The sequence below is a fragment of the Balaenoptera borealis genome (assembly GCF_965194805.1).
Source record: "Balaenoptera borealis genome assembly, chromosome: 2".
Taxonomy (NCBI): domain Eukaryota; kingdom Metazoa; phylum Chordata; class Mammalia; order Artiodactyla; family Balaenopteridae; genus Balaenoptera; species Balaenoptera borealis.
The window spans coordinates 63,379,486-63,399,965 of NC_138867.1; the positions used below are offsets into that span (position 1 = coordinate 63,379,486).

The window sequence follows — 20,480 nt, forward strand, 5'->3', positions numbered from 1 at the left end:
GTGGCCTGTCTTGTTGCGGAGCATGGGCTCTAGGCGCACAGGTTTCAGTAGTTGTGGCACGTGGGCTTTAGAGCGCGGGCTCAGTAGTTGTGGCGCATGGGCTTCGTTGCTCCATGGCATGTGGGATCTTCCTGGACCAGGGCTCGAACCCATGTTGCCTGCATTGGCAGGCGGATTTTTAACCACTGTGCCACCAGGGAAGTCTCTGGCAGTTCTTTCTTTGCATACTCTTTGGATAGAGTGCTTTTCTTTTCCTTTGAAGAGACCATCCCAATAAATGTTTTCTTTAGGATAAAAAGGTGAATCCTTCAATTACTCTGTGATGAATGAAAACTTACTACAAGCTTTTCTAATCTCAACTGTATTCTTCTTATAGCTAATAAACTATAAGAGTCTACTCAGGGTCCATTATCACATATCATATCACTTCCAAAAATATTAGCTAATAGTTATTGAGTGATGACAACGTGCCAGTCACTGTTTTAAGAGCTTCACATTTATTATCTCATTAATTTCACAAGAATCCTGTGAGGTAGATATTATATTCATAGGAAACTGAGGTGCAGAAAAGTTACTTACCAATTTGCCCAAGGTCACAAAGCTAGTAAGTGGCAAAGCAGGGATCTGCATCCTGGTCATCTGATATCAAACCCAAGTTATTCAGACCTATTGTCTCCCAGGTGTTTAGGGGCCTCCTTTCCCCTCAAAGACTAACTATGCTTCACTATAGATTTTTTGATTACCACTTTCTCTTTACAGCCTACTATAAATGCTCAATAAATATTTATTACTTAAATAAATGAAAGACTTAACTGCTTTTCCCCCATCTCTTCCAATGTGTCTTTTCCTTTTAGCAACAAGAAGGACAAACTAAAATCCCAAATACTGTTCATACTCATTTCTGAGCAGTCAAGAGATAATCACGTTCTACAATTGAAAAACATTATAAGCTTAAGAGTTTTTGCCTATACTTTCTAACTGAGCTGACCAAAGCTGAACAGAAATGCACGTAGCTCTTTTGAGTATTTCGTTGCACAGCCCTGATATCACATTTGCTTTGAAGGGGGAATTTTTTGTAACACTGCGCAAGAATTAGGTACTTTTCTTTCTTACCTCTGGCAGAAGCAGCTCTATGCTCCTGGGCAGCTGAGATCACCAATCATGTACCCTGCAATGCCCTACCAGCCCTGGGAACCACTGATACACCAGATCTATTCAAGCTACCTGTGTGCCCATCAGAACTTACTGTTCTATCTCTTAGCTTGTCAGATTTCCAACATCAAATTAATAGGAGGTCAAGCATATCGACAGATTATGCATTTTAGGCAACATGCTTGATTTAGAGTGAAAGGTTAGTGGATATATCATGCTAACACAAAAAAGATTATTGCAGTTTCAGATACTATTACAGGCTGATGGTTTTGGCATTATTTTGAGACAGGCAAGCCTCTTGCCTCATTCCAAGTCATACCCCATAAATAACATTAAAGAAATTTTTAAAGACACCAAGGCATGTAAATAAATGTATGAAGATAATGTAAAGAGAAATACAATATTGAATTTTTAAATGAAAATAGTCAGGTATTTTTAGTAGCCTATGATAAAAGAACAGTGTTGTAGGAATAGAATGATTATGGGAATGAAAGTCTGTTAATGTAAACAACAATTTTTATGGCAGAATCTATGTATATAAACTAATTCAATGTGGCAAAGAACCCCTGTATGTTAGAGATATATAACAGTACCAGAGAAAAATGTACACATGATAAGTAAATGTGGATAATAAGGAGAAGTAAATTGAGATGATAATGGTTTGGATAGAGCAAATTAAAGGATATATGTATAACTGATTCACTTTGCTGTACACCTGAAACTAACACAACATTTAAATCAACTATACTCTAATAAAATTTTTTTTAAAAAGATAAAAAAAAGTTCACAAAATTAAAAGGTCAGATTTGAAACAGACTTGTTAGAGGAAGAACTGTTTGAGACTAAGAATCTACTTCAATTATTTGCATTTTAATAAAAAAGATGCAATGGCATCACTTGAAAACTGAGCTAATGTATTTTGAAAATTACTTACACTGATGACTGATGAAGAAGCTGACAAGTTTAAACCTTCAAGATCAGCTATCAAGCTTGGAGAAAGAGCTGGGGTGGGAAGTGCAACTGGAGTGGACGCTGGGTTAACTATAAGAAAAGGCTCAAATTAGCAAATGTGCATGAAAATTTAATTCATTTACTAAAAGCAACATTTTTATTTTGCTAGTAAATTTAATTAAATTACTTTGATTAATAAATCTATGACAATTCTATTTAACATCTTGATTTAGGCAAGTTATTATCAAGTCATGGCAGTTAGTCTTAGCTTTCAAAACATAATGGCTAATCCTATAACAAAATAAGAATATAAATATCTTGAGTAATAGTTTTTGAAAATTTTTATCACCTAACATTATCACTAATATTAATCACCCAGTAACTTCACTAAAACAGGAAGGTAAAAAAACATTTTTTCAGACTAATGTAAAAATAACAAGCTTTCAAGAGAGTTCTCCAGTTGAGTTATGAGTCTTAAAAGGGTGCTTATTAAATCCTTTCTCTATTTTATTCTCCACTGTAATAATTATAAGGGGCCCAAACTACCTAATTCCCTTCTAATTATACTTTGTCAGCAAAAGCTATGTGCTATATAGAAATGTTTGATTCTAAAAAAAATTTGAAAATCTTTTGTAAATGCAAATCTGATCATGTTACTCTCTTGCTTAAGACTCTTCAAAGGCTCACAACTGCCTACAAGATAAAAGTCCAACTCCTTAATTAAATGCACAAGGTCCTCTATGATCTAGCTCAGCACTGTCCAATAGAACTTTCTGTGACGATGGAAATGTTCTGTGGCTGTATGTCCAACATGATGGCCACTAGCGCATATACCGAATGTGCTCTTGAAATGTGGTTAGTATGACCAAAGAACTGCATTTAAAATTTTAATTAATTTAAATAGCTACATGTGGCCAGTGGCCACCATACTGGGCAGGTCTAGCCAATTTCATCAGCCAATTTCATCTCCAATTTCATCAGCCACTCCTATGTTCTAGTTCTACCAATAAGAGTTCCCAAGATCTTGTTTCATGTCTTTGAACCCTGTATATCGTACGTAGAAGGTACGTCTTTGCCTTGCTCACCTTGCAACCTCTACCCAGTAAGATACCACTTAGAGGGAAAGCACAGCCTGACTCACTTAAACACAGCTTATATGTGCCTCATTTGTTCCACAGATATACTTGGACACACTTCTACAACCATACTTCTCTTGTAATACAAATTTGTGTCTTTACATATTTTCATTTCTACTGGTCTGTGTGAGCAGACTTTGACACATTAACTTTTAGTGCTTAGTAATTGCTCAACTGTTTGTTGAATGAAATAAAATTCAAATGTGGAAAAAGTTTTAGCTTCCAACAAGTTCTCAGGCTAAAACAATACTATAAAGGAAGTAACGTTTACTTCACATGACATCACTTTTCAAAGCATGTTTTTCTCACTTTAGTCTCACAATATCTTGTAAGCTAGGCAGAACAGATGTTAATTCATAAAGTTAGCAATAAATATTTCTTGAACAAGAGAGTAAGGGACAGACAAAGAAGTTCAAGATACAGTCCTTGTCGTCAAGTGACTTAAAATCTAATTGAGAAAAAAAGATACTCATGCTTGAAGAAAAAAAAAATACAGTCCATAAGTGATACTGCCAAAAGAAGAAAAATTTCAAAGGAAATCTTAAATAAAATCTCAACATACACAATAAAAAAAGCAGAGTGGAGCCATTGGTTGCTCCCTTGCACTCCTAAAGGAGTGTGCCCTTAGTATGAAGCATTGCTACAAATGCCCAGGTCTCCTTAGACATATGTTGAAAACCACTAACGATTAGCAAGTGCCATAGGGAATCGGAAAAAAAAAAAAAAGAATCAATGGGGATAGGGTGGTAAGAGAAGGCTTGGTGAGTAGGAGGGAATGAAGCCCAGTTTTTAAGTAAGGGTAGGATTCAAATAAGAGGAAAGGAAGAAGCTGGTTACTAACTGAATGAGATCATGTAAACAAAGGCTGAGAGGTGGGAAATTGTAAAGCTAAGGGGGTTGGATTTATCCTATACACCAAGAAGAACTGTTAAAAATCTACCAAGAAGAGGAATGATATGACATATGGTACTGCAGGATGATTAGTCAGAGGCCAGTGTAAGAGACAGGCTGAAGAACTGGAAAGAGCACTCGGGCCGGCAGTGAGGAGGAATTTACAATAGTTTAGGCATGATGTGACAAGGACTGAAGTAAGATAATGGCAGTGAACAGGCAGAAAGGGTATTTATATAAAGACATTGTAAACTGAGGCACAGGGAGATTAAGACTTGCAAGATCATAAAACAAGTGAATGGTAGAACCACTATAGGACTAGAGATTGGTTCTTCTAATTGAATCAAAATGTGTTGCCTTTCCATGCAACATGTAACTTTTCTGGTGGGTTCTAAGTGCATGTTTGTTCATTTGTTTGTCTATCCATCTATCTAAAATATTAGATGATCATATAAGGAATAAAAATTGAGTAAGAAATAGCCTCTGATTTCAACTCTAGCTTGGCTAAAGACATAGAGAAGAAAAAGACAAGAGAAGAAAAATTCACACCAAAGGTAAGCTTGACTCTTAAAAAAAAGAAAAAAAAGATAAGCTTTTAGTATCATTTCAGAAGGCAGAGGCTCTGGCATTAAACAAATGATTACACATCTGTTAACAGCTCTGGCAAGATGAAAGTTGGCACTGAAGGTTTATCCTAAATTGGATTCTGCAGCCAGTTGACTGTGGCATCTTAACGTGTAGGAAACAAAATGACTCTATGTAGTTTTTTTTTTTAATAACATGGCATACAAATTAAAATTAGATAACATTTCCACCTATCAAATTGGCAAAGGCAATTTTTAAATACAAAATCTAGACTGGTAAGGATAAAAGGAATCTGGCACTCTCATATTACTACTGTGTAAGTTGGTACCAACTTTGTGGAAGGTAATTTTAGACAGTAGAATTCTTCAAAGCCTTTTTCCCAGCAATTCTACTCCTGGGAATTTATCTTAAGGATAGAGTCATGGAGATAATGCAATAATACACTTATGAAGATGTGTGTTGCTCACTGATTATGACAGTAAAAATGGAAACAATAGTAGTTAATTAAACAATAGTTTAATTTCCAACAACAGTAAACTTGTTAAATAGGATTAATTACAACAACATAAAGGATAACCATACAGTCATTAAAAATGAAGTTGTTAAAGAATATTTATGGCAAGGAAAGGAATGTGTACGATAAAAAGAGAAAGAAGCAAATAATGAAACAGTACCTCAGTACAATCCAATCTGGAGGGAAAGGGATTTGCCCATGAAAAGAATCTGAGCTGATTTGTCAGAATGGTAACCCATTTTCTTTTCTTTTTAAAACTTTCTACAAAACACTTTCTTTACTAAAGTATATTTAATAAAGTAATTATACAATTGTTCTTCTGATCAAAGTTATGCTTTAAAATCTCAGTAAAACTTTTAATATATAATGGTTATATATATAACCATTTTAATATATAATGGTTATATATATTATATATATATATAAAACCATTATAATGGTTATATATACAATATATATATAACCATTATAATGGTTTTATATATATATATATATATATATATATATATATATATATATATATAACCATTATAATATATAATGGTTTAATATGAAGTTATTTAACTTTTTAAATGTAATTTGCTGCTGTGGTGTCATCATCATCTCCATCACAGCTAACTCTTATATCAATATAATGTTCATCATGTGCCAAGCACAGTTTTAAGTACTTTTACATTTATCAACTCATTTAATCCTCTTAATATTCTTAATAAGTATTACTATTATCCCAATTTTATATATAAAGCAACTAAAGCACAGAGAGATTAAGTAACTTGCCCAAAGGCACACAGCTAGTAAATAACAGAAACGGGATTCAAACTCAATCTAGCTCCACTGTCCTCTTAGCCACTCCACTCTACTGCCTCTAGTACAGTTTATTCAACAGTATGACATCACAGATCATAAGACTTATTTGTGGCATGATTATTGTTGGCTGATAAAATTTTAAAAAGACTTCAGTTAGTTGTACTAATAGTGTAATTACATAGGTTTATATTTCCAGAAAAGGATGCCAGAATATGATGGCTGCTTTATCCAACTGAGACCAACCACATGGTATGAGGTACTAAAAGATATTTTAATTTTCAGAAATATAAACTATGTCTGGAAAAAATAAAGTGTATTTCTGTCACTAAGCCTATGTACTGTTAGGCCGTATATTCTCCTACTATAAATATTTTCTAATGTATTATCAACTGACACCATGAAACAGAGTCATATAATGTCGAAATCTAAAGGAACTGTAGAAACTTTTCAGCCATTCTTTTTTCATTTTACAAATGAATAAAATGAGACAAATTAACTCACTTAACTGATTAAAGGCCAGGCCAGGACTAATGCCTGTGCTTCTGATAACACCCCCTCAACAGATGCAGCAAGGAAATATCAAGTTACTTATTTAAAATCACAGAACTGTTTTATAGTAGAGCCAATTTATTGCCAGGGCTGTTAACTATACTGCCTCCTTAGAGAGAGAGGATGATTATTTCAGGTAGTAGCAAGCTCTTTCCCTCCTCCATGTCTTTTTTCTCCGCACTCTCTTCTCTTGCCTCCAACTGCCTGACTAATTCTTACTTATACTCAGCTCCACCGTTACATCCTGCTACAGCTAGGTGGGTTAGGTACCCCAATACCTAACAGCATTCTGTGCATATCTCTTTCTCATTTCATTTATAATGTGGTAATCTAAGGGCTGACTTATCTGTTTCTCCCATGACACCTGGAGAGTTCCGAGGGGAGGGACAATGTTACGTCCATTTAGAATCTCTAGTATATAGCAGATTACCTAGATCATAGCAAGTGTTCAATAAACGTTTTCTGAATGAAGACATAGATAAATTGAGGACTTGCAGTTCTCCTGGTATGCAGTGTGTACTGAACAAAACATCTCTGTGGATTACGATTAGATAAAATGTAAGAAGTGTGTCTGCCCTTCCTTCAAAATTAATCTAATTCTCACAGCAGAGAACTCAAGCCGCTGGAGAGTGACTTTTTAGTTTTGATCAACAAACTGCTTGCCATGGACAATGGAGAACTATTGTAGGCTAATAAGTAGCACATAACAAAGTCAGTGTTTTAGGAACCATCATCAACAATGCTTCTCTCCCACAACACTCCACTTATTTTTATCTTTAAGCTTCTTCCAGAAGGCCTTTTAGCTTGTTAATTGGTTTTTGTCTCTTTCCTCATATTTTAACCATACTTTGCACCTCTATTATCTCTCTTACATAATAGCTACTAGCTCAGGTATCTATGTCTGACTAGATTCTAGTCTCTGGAAGAGTATGACTAAATTCTATTCATCTGTTCTAGCACCTAGCAAAGTACCTTGCACTTATCAGACAATCCGCAAACATTTGCTAAATTGACCAAAAAAAAAAAAAAAAAAAGTTTCAAGTGTCATTTCTGACAAATGCAAGATTACAAAAGATTTTAAAATAAATAGTTCTCGGGTATTAAAATCAAACAGAAATATACCATGAGTTGAGTTAAATATAAGTTAGGATGAAATTTCCCTTAAAATTAAAATGAAAATCTTACATTTAAATTCTTAAAACTTAAGAAAACTTTGTTTCTATATATTAAAAAAAAAGCTTTAAAAAGAATCAAATAATAAAAATTGTATAATTTTACAATTTTCTCTTTTTTCCTTAGCTGGCAGGAAATCCAGAGTCAAATTCAAGGAGAAAAGGAACTGGTGCACTCTAGTACCTTGTAACCTTTCCTCTTAATTCCATTTTAAACATGCCTGACTGTTGTTATTTTACAATTTAAAACTTAAACTTCACATATAAATGTAAAATATTCATTGTCACAGAAAGATACAAAGTAAAAGTATTTTTCTCTCCTCTGTCCCTGATTTAGTCTTATATCCCAAAGAGGCCAGAGCTAACACTGTTAAGTGTTTCTTCTGTAGACTTCCAGAAATATATGATGTACAATCATATTTGTGTTTGTGTGCAGGATACAGTTCCTCTTTTCCTCCTTTTTTACATAAGTGGAGTCATACTCTACATGTGTCTTATTTTTAACTTATAATGTTTCATATATATAATAACATAACTAGCATATAAAGATTTGTCTCACTTTTCTTAATGGTTGTATTAGACTACTGGTAGACATTTCGTTTATTTTCAGGATGCTGCTGTAAAAATAATGCTGCAATGAAATTTCTATACATACCTTTGCATATTTTATTAATTCAACAAATATTTACTGGGTACCCACTATCTGCCAGGTGTTGTCCTAGGTACTAGGAATAACAGTGAGCAAGACAGACAATAAACAAGTAATATAAATAATTAAGATAATTTCATATAGTGAAAAATGCCATGAAGACAATCAAGAGTGACTCGTGAAGTGTGTAAGAGAAGGTGAGTTTTGAGCTGAGATTTGAAAGATAAGAAGCAGTTTGCCATCAGAAGATCTGGAAGAAGTGTTCTTAGCAGGGGAAACAGCAGAACAAAGGCCCTTGGCAGGAATGAGCCTGGCATATTTCAGAAATGCAGAGGAACAGTATGGATAAGAGGTAGGCAGGAGTCAGATCACCCAAGGTCTTAGAAACCTAGGAATATGGACTTTAAGTGTAAAATTAAGCCATTAAGTTAAAGAGTCTAAAACAAGGATGGAAGATCTGATTTTGCTAGTTTATCTATAGGAAAAATTCCTAGAAAAGAAATGCTAGGTCAAAAGGTGTGTGGAATTTAAGTTTTGATAGATATTGCTCAAATGACTTCAAAAAACTGCACTTATTTATATGCCTATGAAAAACAAATGTAGGGTGCCTGCTTCTCCAAACCCTAACAATACTGGATGTTACTTTAAAAATCTTAGCCAAGAGGTGAGAAATGATGTAAATTTTAACATCTTTGCCAACAGGTATAAAATTATTCAAATTTGGCTCCAATTTTATCTTTAATTTCTCTGTTAAGTATTTCTCAGTATTATATATTTTAATTTCTCTACAGTAGGAATTTGCCATGACTATTGGAAATAGGCCAGGTAAACAATATAAATAGAACAGCTCTATGACAGAGTAAGACATAAATACATAACTCACCTCTAGCATAGGAAAACTATATTGCAAAATGACAGTAGTTTAATATGCAGAAATCTCATGTGTTGTTACTCTTCCTCTAATGCAAAATCTACCTACCAACAAAGTTAGTTCTATCTCTTTCTCACAATGCAGGAGAATTTAAAGGGAGCTGCATATACATCTTTGCATACTGGGTGGGCATATCTGTAGGATTCTAAGTTCTTAGAAGTAAATTTGCTGGGACAAGGATTTTTTGCAGTTAAAATATTGATACGTATAAATTACACTGTATTCCAAAAGGTTTGTACTCGTTTCTGTTCCCACCCTAAGTGTGGCAAGTAGAAGACGGTGGTGTCCTTTACATTTCCAATTACGTTCCTAATTCTCTACCTCCTTAAGTTAGACGTCTTGATCTCCATAATCAACATTTAAAAATGTAGAAGTTGTGAGATACAGATAATTACTTGCTAAAGCAAGTATAAATTACTAAAGCAAAAAATCTTAAAATGAATTTGGTGCACTTTTATTTGACCAATTATATTTATTCAGGTGATATAAAACTGATATACTGAATGATGGAAAAAAATACTAATAGAAATAACTTTTAAAATTTTCTTGCCTAATCACATCTATAAGTCTTTCATAACAGTTGTTGATTATTTTGAGACATGTAAATGAAAGAGATTATAAAAATGAAAAATACTATTAGTAAGCACAGAAGAAAAAATTTAAATTTCAATACTTACAATCATCTAGATCTAGAAGTGAAACATCTTTGGTAAGAGGATTTCTATCTTGCTTTGTTTTGTTTTCTTTCTCCTACAAAATAATAAATATTTCATTTATTGCATGTTCTAGTTAAAAAATCTATGAAGTAGTTTTTAACATTTCAAAACAAACAGTTTTTCCTTTGCTTAGTCTTCCAAGAAAAAAAAAAATCAAAATAAGCTTCTATATGGTTATGTGAAATTTTTTTTTTGAATCAAAATTTTTATTTTAGTTGGCACGTGGTATTTCTTCTCCACCATGCAAACTGTTATTTTAAAATATTTTTTATTTAGAGATTATAAAAGACCTTCAGAAGAAAATTTAAAAGTAAATTTTATAATCTGACAACTTTTTGCTAACATAAAAATCTAATGTGGAAGACCCAACACAGCCATAAATAAATAAATTAATTAAAAAAAATCTAATGTGGCTCTTTGGTAGAAAATGTACAAACATTCTCGAAAATAATTTTTAAACAAGTTGATTTAAGAAAAAGAAATGCCTGAACAATACATGCTTAGCTCTGAAATTGTCAATGGGCTTGTGATAGATTAGCCTTTCTGAGATGTAGTTTGTGACAGGCATTGTACTAGGTACTTTATATTTCAACACTGGGTTGCATCAGACTTCTTTTGCCAAAGGTATTCGTTAAAATCTATAAATGATATTTTCAGGCTCTTGCTCTTTAGGGTTGAAAAGAATTCATTTACTTTCTTTTCTGTTTTCCTTTGGGGAGACTAAGAATTCAACCATTTCTGCACATAATTAGGGCTTCCTCCACCACAAATTTGCTTATTCAGTCTACTATATTTTTGAAATGTGGATACCCATGGACTAGATCCCTAAGCCTGAGGTATTCACAGTTCGGTTAGAGATTCAGAAAAGATGCGTAACCTTAAAAAAAAAAAAAGAAAAGAAAAAAGAAAAAATAAGGCACAGTACTGAGTAGCATTATAAACAATTAAAGACCAACAAGGATTAAGGTATTAAATAGATGTATCTGGGTCACCGTTACTTACCTTTATAATGTGTACTTTTTTTTACATTAAACCTCTCAAATTGAAGGCCCAAACTTTTTTGCCAAAACATTTTTGTTCACTTATTCAATCATTCATTCATTCAATACATGTGTATAGAATTTTTAACAGATTCTGTGCTAAGCAATGGAAGTAACACAGCCAAGACAGTCTAGTCACTGCCTTCAGATAACTTGTAATCTACCAAAGGAGTTTATATCTTATTGTTAATGTAAATTATTACAAATATTTTTGAAGTATTCCTCTAACTACAGAAAGGTATCGCTAAAGCAAAATGTACTTTACCATCATTTAAAGTCTACACGGTTTAGAGCTCTTACAACAGTGCATATACATGAACAAAAGCAATACATCAAATAATACGTCAGGTAACATTTTAGAATGATTTTAAGTCCTGCTTCTTTTTTCCCTTATGCCAATATAAAGAAAAATTATTTTCAAGGATCATACAATAATACACATTACTAAAAACAACAGCATTGATTTTCTTCTTCAAAATATTATTTCTGCCACTGAAAACTCCAAAGCATCTAGGTGGGTTTTAATCTTCATTTGTTATTTAAAAACAAAACAAATAATGTTTGCCCCTCTCTCCATACCTGAAATAAATAACAATTTCTAGGATTCGAAAAAAAAAATGTTAGTTTTGAAGCTGAAATGTAAAAGTTGCAAGTAACAGAAACAGGTTCAGAATGAATATGCCATCTCAACAAGAATAACATTCCTGTGAAGAAAGAACATATAAGAAAAAGCTTATCACCATGTGACTTATCAAAATGCTGTGCTGAGCACAATGGGTGTAGCTTCCTATAAGCTACAATGGTGCATGACTGTCTTTATGGAAATGTAACCACCCCACCTGAAAAATAAGAAACCTATCAAATCAAGACAAAGTTAAAGCTGGAGGCAAGTCTATATACCTTATTTTCTACTTCACAGCCAGGAGTATGTAACAATATCTATTAAACACACATCAGGTCACATACAACACAGAACAGAGCTGCATGTGAAATTGGCATAATCTCTTATTAGAAGTCTAAAACAAAAAGAAAAAAGGCTCTCAAAAGGACAGAATTTCATTGACTTTCTGAGTAAAGCAAATAACCAGCGACTGAAATACAACATTAGCAATAGATAATGGTCATTTCTACCGAATTGAAAAAGCCTTGCATTCCAAATCAGGGCTATAAAAAGCCTCGTGATGTGTTTGGCATTCCTCTCTTATATTTCATTTTTCATTTAAAAAAATCCACAGTAAGTTCAAAACATGTTCATACTTAAAGGATCTACCTATAAAAATAAAAATCTGAATTCTAAACAAAGAAGTTAAGAGCCCTATTCCATCAAACATTTCTCCATTTGCAATTCATCTTGGTAATAGAGACAGAACCTGGGTAAATGCATATAGGACTTGAGGCAGGAGATTTTTCTTGCTCAATGCATAATTCATGTGCTCCGCCTGCAAAGTGTGTAAAATGAGAATTTCACACCGCAGCATGAGCCATGGAGCTGCAGAGAAAAGGCAGATGAAATCATATTTTACTGTGTGAATTTTATTTCTTACCCTCCCAATATTTATACAAAACCATCATTGACAAACCAAACACACTGACAGATCACCCACTGTTTCCATTGTATTAGTACTTGAGAAGAGATCAGGCAGAAAGATAGACAATTTGTTTCTGTATATTTTTTTAAATAGAGGATTAGGTTTTTAACAGCTGAGTGACTGTATTAGACTTTTATAAGGACAACAGTAACTGATCTTAAAATCTCACTACAAAAATACCTAGTTATCAATTCATCATCCTCAAATCTCCATTTGTTTCCATGGTATTCGATTATACACCTCAACACATCAACATTTCCAAAATGAAATACAAAGTCACAGGGTTAAGAAACTGATTTCTATTTAACATATTTCATTTTAAATCATAAATAAAAGATCCTGGAAATACTTATTAAGCTCCAAATAATACAAACAAAAAATGTAATAATATACCTTGTAAAGATTTTAAAAAATCTATTACGCATGTTCATCTTCATGCTGATTGGAAAAAAAAAAAAAAAAAGCAAGCAGAAAAGATCTGACACAAAAAGCAGCAAAAATGCTTCCTAAGAGGAAACCATTATACAGCGGTTTGAAATTTAAAACTATAAAACAGGATAAATGGTACGTATAGATTGTCAAACCCACACTATGCTTTGAAACCAACAAAAATTCAAGGCTTATTTCTAGCCTCACAGGGCAAGGTATTTGCATGAAATATTTTCAGTTAGAATTAACAACCAAAGACAATTTAATGACTCTCTTGCCTTCAAGTCATCTAACACATCTGATTTTACAAATCTGAGGCTCACACTTACACTGTGCTTTAAAATAAAAGTACACTGCCAGCAAATTGAGACTTCTATATAAGTTAAAAAGAAGTCTAAACTGTTAAACAAATCTTCCCTATTAGATTATACCTACTTCAATAAGAAAGCTTGCTTAATGGCATTCACTTTGCTTTAAAGATCTCAATTGAAGTGAAATGATATTTCTGTTCTGAAGAAATTAAAATATGAACTAAATTGGAAAAGACATAAATTGAAAGAGGCAAGCCTTTGAATTGTCAGAGTAAAAACCAATATTCTACAATCTTCACAGAAGTTATGTAATTGCAACAATCATAAATACTTGGAAAAACACAAGTAAAACTTGTTCCCTACTTCTCAAGTAGGGCAGAAAACTAATCAGATTAGAAAATAGTTCCTTTCACTCTTATCCACAATCTATCCAAACCACATCCCATATTTACTTTATACCCAAGAATTTTTCACATGGTAGATCTTTTATTGAGGCGTATCTTAATATTTACTGACATCTGTACACTAGTCACAAGACCTGTGACCACTCCGTGGAGCACGTAAAAGATTTAATTAGCTTCTTTGCACATCTTAAAAAGGGACTAGCAAAGTTTTGTGAGATCCCTATAATGTGTGATAAAAACCACTGACAAGAGCATCTCAAACACTGCTAGGTATATATAGACAGTACTATTTTTCCCAAAGCTAGTACACATATTAATCTTTGATTCAAATATGGAAATGCTCTTAATGCTATTAGGTGCAAGTATATTAAATATATTTATTTTTCCATTGATAGATTATCATGCTTTATACACAGTTTATGTAATTAAAATGCTGTTAATATTTATAAGGAAAATACATAAAATTATTCACAATAAATTACAATTATGACTTAAAATTTTTATTTTTTTAATCACGGCTTATCTAAATCTTCAGCAGTTGGTGCATAGACACTGAAGATATAATCAGAACTACTCTATCACAGTTAAGGTGTGAAGAGTAGGACTAACAAGGTGATGGTGGAAATAACTATAGTCAGTGGGAGCACTCTAACTTACTGGCTGGTAATAAAAACACTGAAGCCTAGGTTCAATAAAGAAAAAAAAACCCTGGCAACTTAAAAAAAATATTTTAAATAAAAATTTTACCATCTGTTCAACACATAATTTTAACTACAAGCAGGATATAACTTAATTGTATCAGTAAAACACAGGATAAAGTGATATAAATCTCTTCCTGATTTAATGTAGCCTGTATTACTAATTCTTTTCTCCACTCTTCTGTGTAAAAAAAAAAAAAAAAAAGTTTCCTAAACACCGTGTGAAGTATGTGAAGTACTGAAAACACGGACCTTTTAAAACTAATTTTGTTACAGGTATCATTTAGGGCAAAATAATTAGTTCATAAAAAGGATTAGACTCACATTAAAATATTTATTAAATTTGGTTCAGAAAAGAACATCTACAAAGAAAAATATGCTTGCCCATCAAAATAACTTTAACTGAAGAGAAAGATAATTTTCTTTGGTCATTACTGACAATATCTGACTTCAAACGAGGACATCTCCCAATCAATAACAGAAACAAACAAACATGACACCAGAATGTATGACGGCAGTTTCGTGTCTTATGGATATGCTAGGGTATGGTGCTGAATGACAGACACTTTCGGAACATAAACAATTCAACAGTGGTTCTCACCCTCTTGACTGTCCCTACACCATTCACATGAGTAATACCCTCTAGTCAGTAATATCCTTCACTCCATGCAGTCATTCTCAACTAGAAGTGGAGGGACTACCCTTGATATAAGGCCACTTTCTCCTCAGCTTATATTTTCTGTAATAAGAGAAATGATGTAAAAGGAAGAACAAAGACACAGAAACAGAAAAGCATACAGCATAAGAACCACAAATAGTCCACTGGGATTGGAACACAAAGAAGGTTAAGACTGGAAAGGTGGGTTTGGACATGCTAGCCTGAGGAGTTTACTGAACTCAAATAACAATGAGGCATCATTATAGGTAACTTTGACATTAATCTGTAGATTAATTAATTAATTAATTAATTAATCTGCAGCTGTAGAGAAGGACTGGGGTTGGGGGAGTGTCTGAGGATGACAAAAGGCAATGGTCTATGGGCAAGGTAATGAAGAGGTGATCTACAATGGTGGTGGTAGGAGAAGAAACAGGTATCAAAAATAATACACAGGCTCTCTAAGACTTGGCAACCATGTACACATGTAGGATGAGGGAGGGGTCAAGGACAATTATGGGTCTACAAATCTGGGAGAACAGAAAGCATGCTGGTACCAAATGACAGATCATGTCTTTGGGCTATATTAGGTTTGGGAAACCAGCATTTCCTAAGAGGTCTAAGAATTTGGTTTGAATTTGGGAAGAAAAGTTACAGTTGTAGGGATTTAGCTAGAGATGTTACCATGGAAGTAATTCAGATAAATGTTTTAGCTGAGGCTACAAGAGTTAGTGAGGGACTTCCCTGGTGGCACAGTGGTTAAGAATCCACCTGCCAATGCAGGGGACACGGGTTCGAGCCCTGGTCCAGGAAGATCCCACGTGCCACGGAGCAACTAAGCACATGCGCCACAACTACTGAGCCTGTGCTCTAGAGCCCGTGAGCCACAACTGCTGAAGCCCACACACCTAGAGCCTGTGGTCCGCAACAAGAGAAACCACCGCAATGAGAAGCCCGCGCACTGCAACGAAGAGTAGCCCCCGCTCGCCGCAACTAGAGAAAGCCCGCGCACGGCAATGAAGACCAAATGTAGCCAAAAATAAATTAATTAATTAAAAAAAAAGAGTTAATGAGTCTTACAACAGTAAATTGTAGAGAAAAAAAGGACTAAATTAATTCATGTCAATTAATATTTTTGAAAAAAATGTGTACTAATAAGCACTAACTTCGGGGCAATGTTCACACTTGGGTGTCAGAAGGAGGTAAAAAGTGAGGCAACCAAAAGATTAAAGGGTCAGAAAAGTCAGAAGAAAAAGGATGTAGAGAATTTCAAGTAGTATGGGAATAATCATATAAAAAGACAGAGAAGGATAAACTAAGAGAAGGTCACTGGGTTTGGAGAAAGATCATGGCTGACTTTTTCAGAGAACAATATCTGTAGGAAGTGATAGGAGTAGACACCAATTTAAAAGGGACTAAGAAATAATTGGGTTAAAAAGTAGTGGCTGGAGAATATCTAGATTATTCTTCTGAACTCTCACTTTCACACATTCTCTCTGTCTTTCTCTTCCACTCCCTTCTCCTCTCTTTAGGTGCTAGGAAAGCCTTGAGTGCTTTGGTTGGTGGAGGAGAAATTAATGAAAAAAGAGATTGAAGGCACAATGGACGCAGACGATTATCCGCAAAACAAGGCCAAAAGGAAATACGACTTATTCTTGGCTATGTGGATAGGGATAGCTTACTCAAAGCTCCATTCAAAGAAAAAGGAGGAGGGTAAATCGAGATTGTGTGTCAGAGAGCACAGAGGTAGGATATGCTTACAGTGAATATCAGCTCAGTCTTCTGCAAAAAGTAGATGGGGTCACAGGCTGCAGGTAAGGGGTCACACCTGAACGTTAATTCCTAACTTGAATGGTATAAAAAGAATTGGAAAATGCAGGAGACATAAGAGTTACAAAAGATTTTCGGTTCCTTTTAGCACTGGTGTTCTGTAACTCTAATACTGTTGGTCTCTCAGGGAATTAACGTTCAAGTTAAAAGATGTTAACACTGCTGTTTTATATTCATACAGGGCTTTACATTGATCTTTCACATTTGATTTTTTGTAATAGCACTTGAAAAAAGCAGAGTAGGTATTAGCATTTCTACTTTATAGATGAGGAAACTGAAGCATAAAGATATTATCTTCCAACAAGGAGAACATTATACCTATCTCATAGGACCACCATAAAATGAACTGTTTTTAAAGCCATATATTCATGATACCCTCAAAGTCCCATTTTCATACTCGATATCCCCAAAATACATTGTCCAAGTGAAAGAAAAGGAAGAGAGAGAGTAAAAGTATAGATTTAGTTGGGCTGCAGATTTAAGGCAGATGAGTTTTCAGCTCTAACATACTGTCATGCTAAATTAAGGTAAAGCACCCACCATCTGCCTTCATTACTCATAATTTAGAGCAGAAGCCACAACACTTGGTGCAAGGAGGACTTTCCTACAATTACAGAGTTGCCCATTATTAGAAAACTGGTACACGTGTAATTGCATGGTACACTTCAAATCACTCAGAAAGAAATAGAAAGAAAAAAATAGTTATGGTGGCTCCAAGGTGGAGAATATAAATTAAAACAAACAAGCTTATCTGCCTGTTACTGACAGGAAAGGCATTATAATATAGAGAAAATGAACTATATAAGCAAAACACATAGACATAAAACTATCAACAATGTGAGTAAAACCTGAATTTCTCAAGAGTCTTGGCTCACTGCATTACTTTGAGATTTTATACTGCTGTTCTACAGTAAAATATTTTCAACTATTAAGAGATTTAATCTGATCATTGAACGCACCAAAGAAGAAATAAATTGAATCTCTGAGCTGGGGTACCTCTGTGGCATTCTAATGGGGTCCCCTAAAGCCCAACGCTATATAGGCACTAAAGTCTACAATTTTTCAACTTCTACAAAACTTCATAAGAACAACTCACTTTAATTCCACCCACTTCCCATCATTTAATTTCTTGTTTGGTCATTTTAAAAAACACAGATTTCTTATTCTGGGTTGTACTTTCAATTTCTAAAGCTCCTCTATTTTATTTATTTATTTAATTAATTTTTTAATAAGTGGTTTTTAAAAAATTTTAATTAATTAATTAATTAATTTTTGGCTGCCTTGGGTCCTCGTTGCCGCACGCGGGCTTTCTCTAGTTGTGGCGAGCAGGTGCTACTCTTCCTTGCGGTGCGCGGGCTTCTCATTGCGGTGGCTTCTCTTGTTGCAGACCATGGGCTCTAGGTGCGTGGGCTTCAGTAGTTGTGGCACGTGGCTCAGTAGTTGTGGCTCTCAGGCTCTAGAGCACAGGCTCAGTAGTGTGGTGCACGGGCTTAGTTGCTCTGCGGCATGTGGGATCTTCCCAGACCAGGGCTCGAACCCGTGCGCCCTGCACTGGAAGGCGGATTCTTAACCACCGTGCCACCAGGGAAGCCCTAAAGCTCCTTTATTTTAAATAACATCTTAAGCTTTTTGTAATTTAAGTAGAAAATGAGAGGATATCAAACTCACTGTGTGGTAAGTTTTTATAAGAGGCCAGATTAATAAACCTAAAAATCTCTAAGATTTTATGTGAATTTTTGAAAAATAAAAATCCTAGATTATATACTATACATAGATATGTTTTAAATATAAATTCAAGTTTCAAATAGGTTTTACAATATTCAAGAATATTTGAAATAAGGTAAGACAGATACTAACCAATTTTTAAGCATGCTTGTTCTTTTTTTTTTTTTTTTTTAAATACGCTTATTCTTTAACAATAAATCTCTGGATGAAGGAGGGCAATTATTACTTTGATGAATTTATTTTCATACTTGGCTACTCAAATGACATTAAAGAAATTCATGTTACCAAATAAATAAATGAAAAATATAGTAGGTTAAAAAGAAACTGAATTCAATAAAGGGCAAGGTGTGACCATATTTTCAACATATGGAATAATACATTTATTTATAAAAACCACTGCATTTGAAACCTAGCAACCCCATGATCCATTTATAGGCAGGGAATAATAATTAAAGATCAGAAAGATATGTATTAGGTCTGAATTGTGTATTAAAAACTACACTTTTCCAATTGATGGTTTTATTTTTTTGCTGCTAAGCAGACAACTTTTGGTGTTACAAATATTATACCAAAAAGCGTAATCATTCTGTTATAAGTGGCTCTTGCATTTGTTTTAAATATATGGCTATTGCATTTTTATTAACTATTAAAGAATGCATACTCTTTAATTAAACCTTTAAACATATTCTAGTATCCAAATGCCTAATATTTTTTTAAAAAGCATATTAGTCTCAATTTCTTATGATGCATGTACATTTATATTTCTTTGCTCAATACTATCTCTGTGACTTCCCTTTACTTCCCCTTTGGCAAAAGCCTCCCTTGTCACATCACAGCCAAGAACAAAAATGTCATACTCATAACACTGAGGTCTCTAATTTTTGCTGGAAAGGGTGAGGTTAAAAAAAGTTTTTAACTTCTCTGCAGAGCTGAATTATAAGGGAAGTGATAATCCAGAAAAAAACAAAATAAAATCACAGGTGTGGATGAGTAAAGATGGTGTTTGTTTTAGTTGTCAGTGACATATTAAATTCCTTGCCTGGTTTCTTTTTTTTTTTTTTTTTCCTTTTTTAATCCATTTATTTATTTATTTATTTATTTATGGCTGTGTTGGGTCTTCGTTTCTGTGCGAGGGCTTTCTCTAGTTATGGCAAGTGGGGACCACTCTTCATCGCAGTGCGCCGGCCTCTCACTATCGCGGCCTCTCTTGTTGCGGAGCACAAGCTCCAGATGCGCATTGCCTGGTTTCTTGATTCTCAACAAAACACAAATTTTCAGAAATATTTATTCGCAATTGGGAAAAGACTATAAGACTATTTATTTTCAGTTACAAAAATTTGTAATCTCTTACCTTAGTAACTTTTCTGGATTCAGATTCACTTTCAGATTCTGATTCTGATTCAGAATCTGAAGAACTGTCTTCTATTGAACTAGATTCAGCATTGGAAGAATCTGAAGTTTTAGAGTTTTCATTTTCCTTATCCACATCTTCAGAATCACTAATCAGAATAATAAATTTTGAAATATTAGATACTTATATAAACAAGTTTAAGTAGTTTGAAAAAACAAATGACAAGTGTTACCATTCGTCCATTTTGGCTGTGAATCAAAATCTTTATAGAGAAGTGTATTTCACTGAGAACCATTTCTTTTTAGTGTACAAAAAGACAGTAAAAATGGTTTTAAAACTCCAGAACATGTTACATGAAATAATGATGAAGGTAGTATTACCTATAACCAAATAAA

The 20,480-nt window shown here is 33.9% G+C and overlaps 1 protein-coding gene across 1 annotated transcript in view; it reads right to left on the reverse strand.

Annotated features, from left to right (window-relative positions):
• Positions 1 to 20,480, reverse strand: part of AP3B1 (adaptor related protein complex 3 subunit beta 1) — a 266,236-nt gene that overhangs the window by 72,230 nt on the left and 173,526 nt on the right. Inside the window, exons 20-22 of the mRNA XM_082375446.1 lie at positions 20,086 to 20,233; positions 10,015 to 10,087; positions 2,087 to 2,193 (exon numbers count right to left, since the gene is read on the reverse strand). Coding sequence (XP_082231572.1) covers positions 2,087 to 2,193; positions 10,015 to 10,087; positions 20,086 to 20,233 — 328 coding nt within the window. The remainder of the gene's footprint in view (positions 1 to 2,086; positions 2,194 to 10,014; positions 10,088 to 20,085; positions 20,234 to 20,480) is intronic.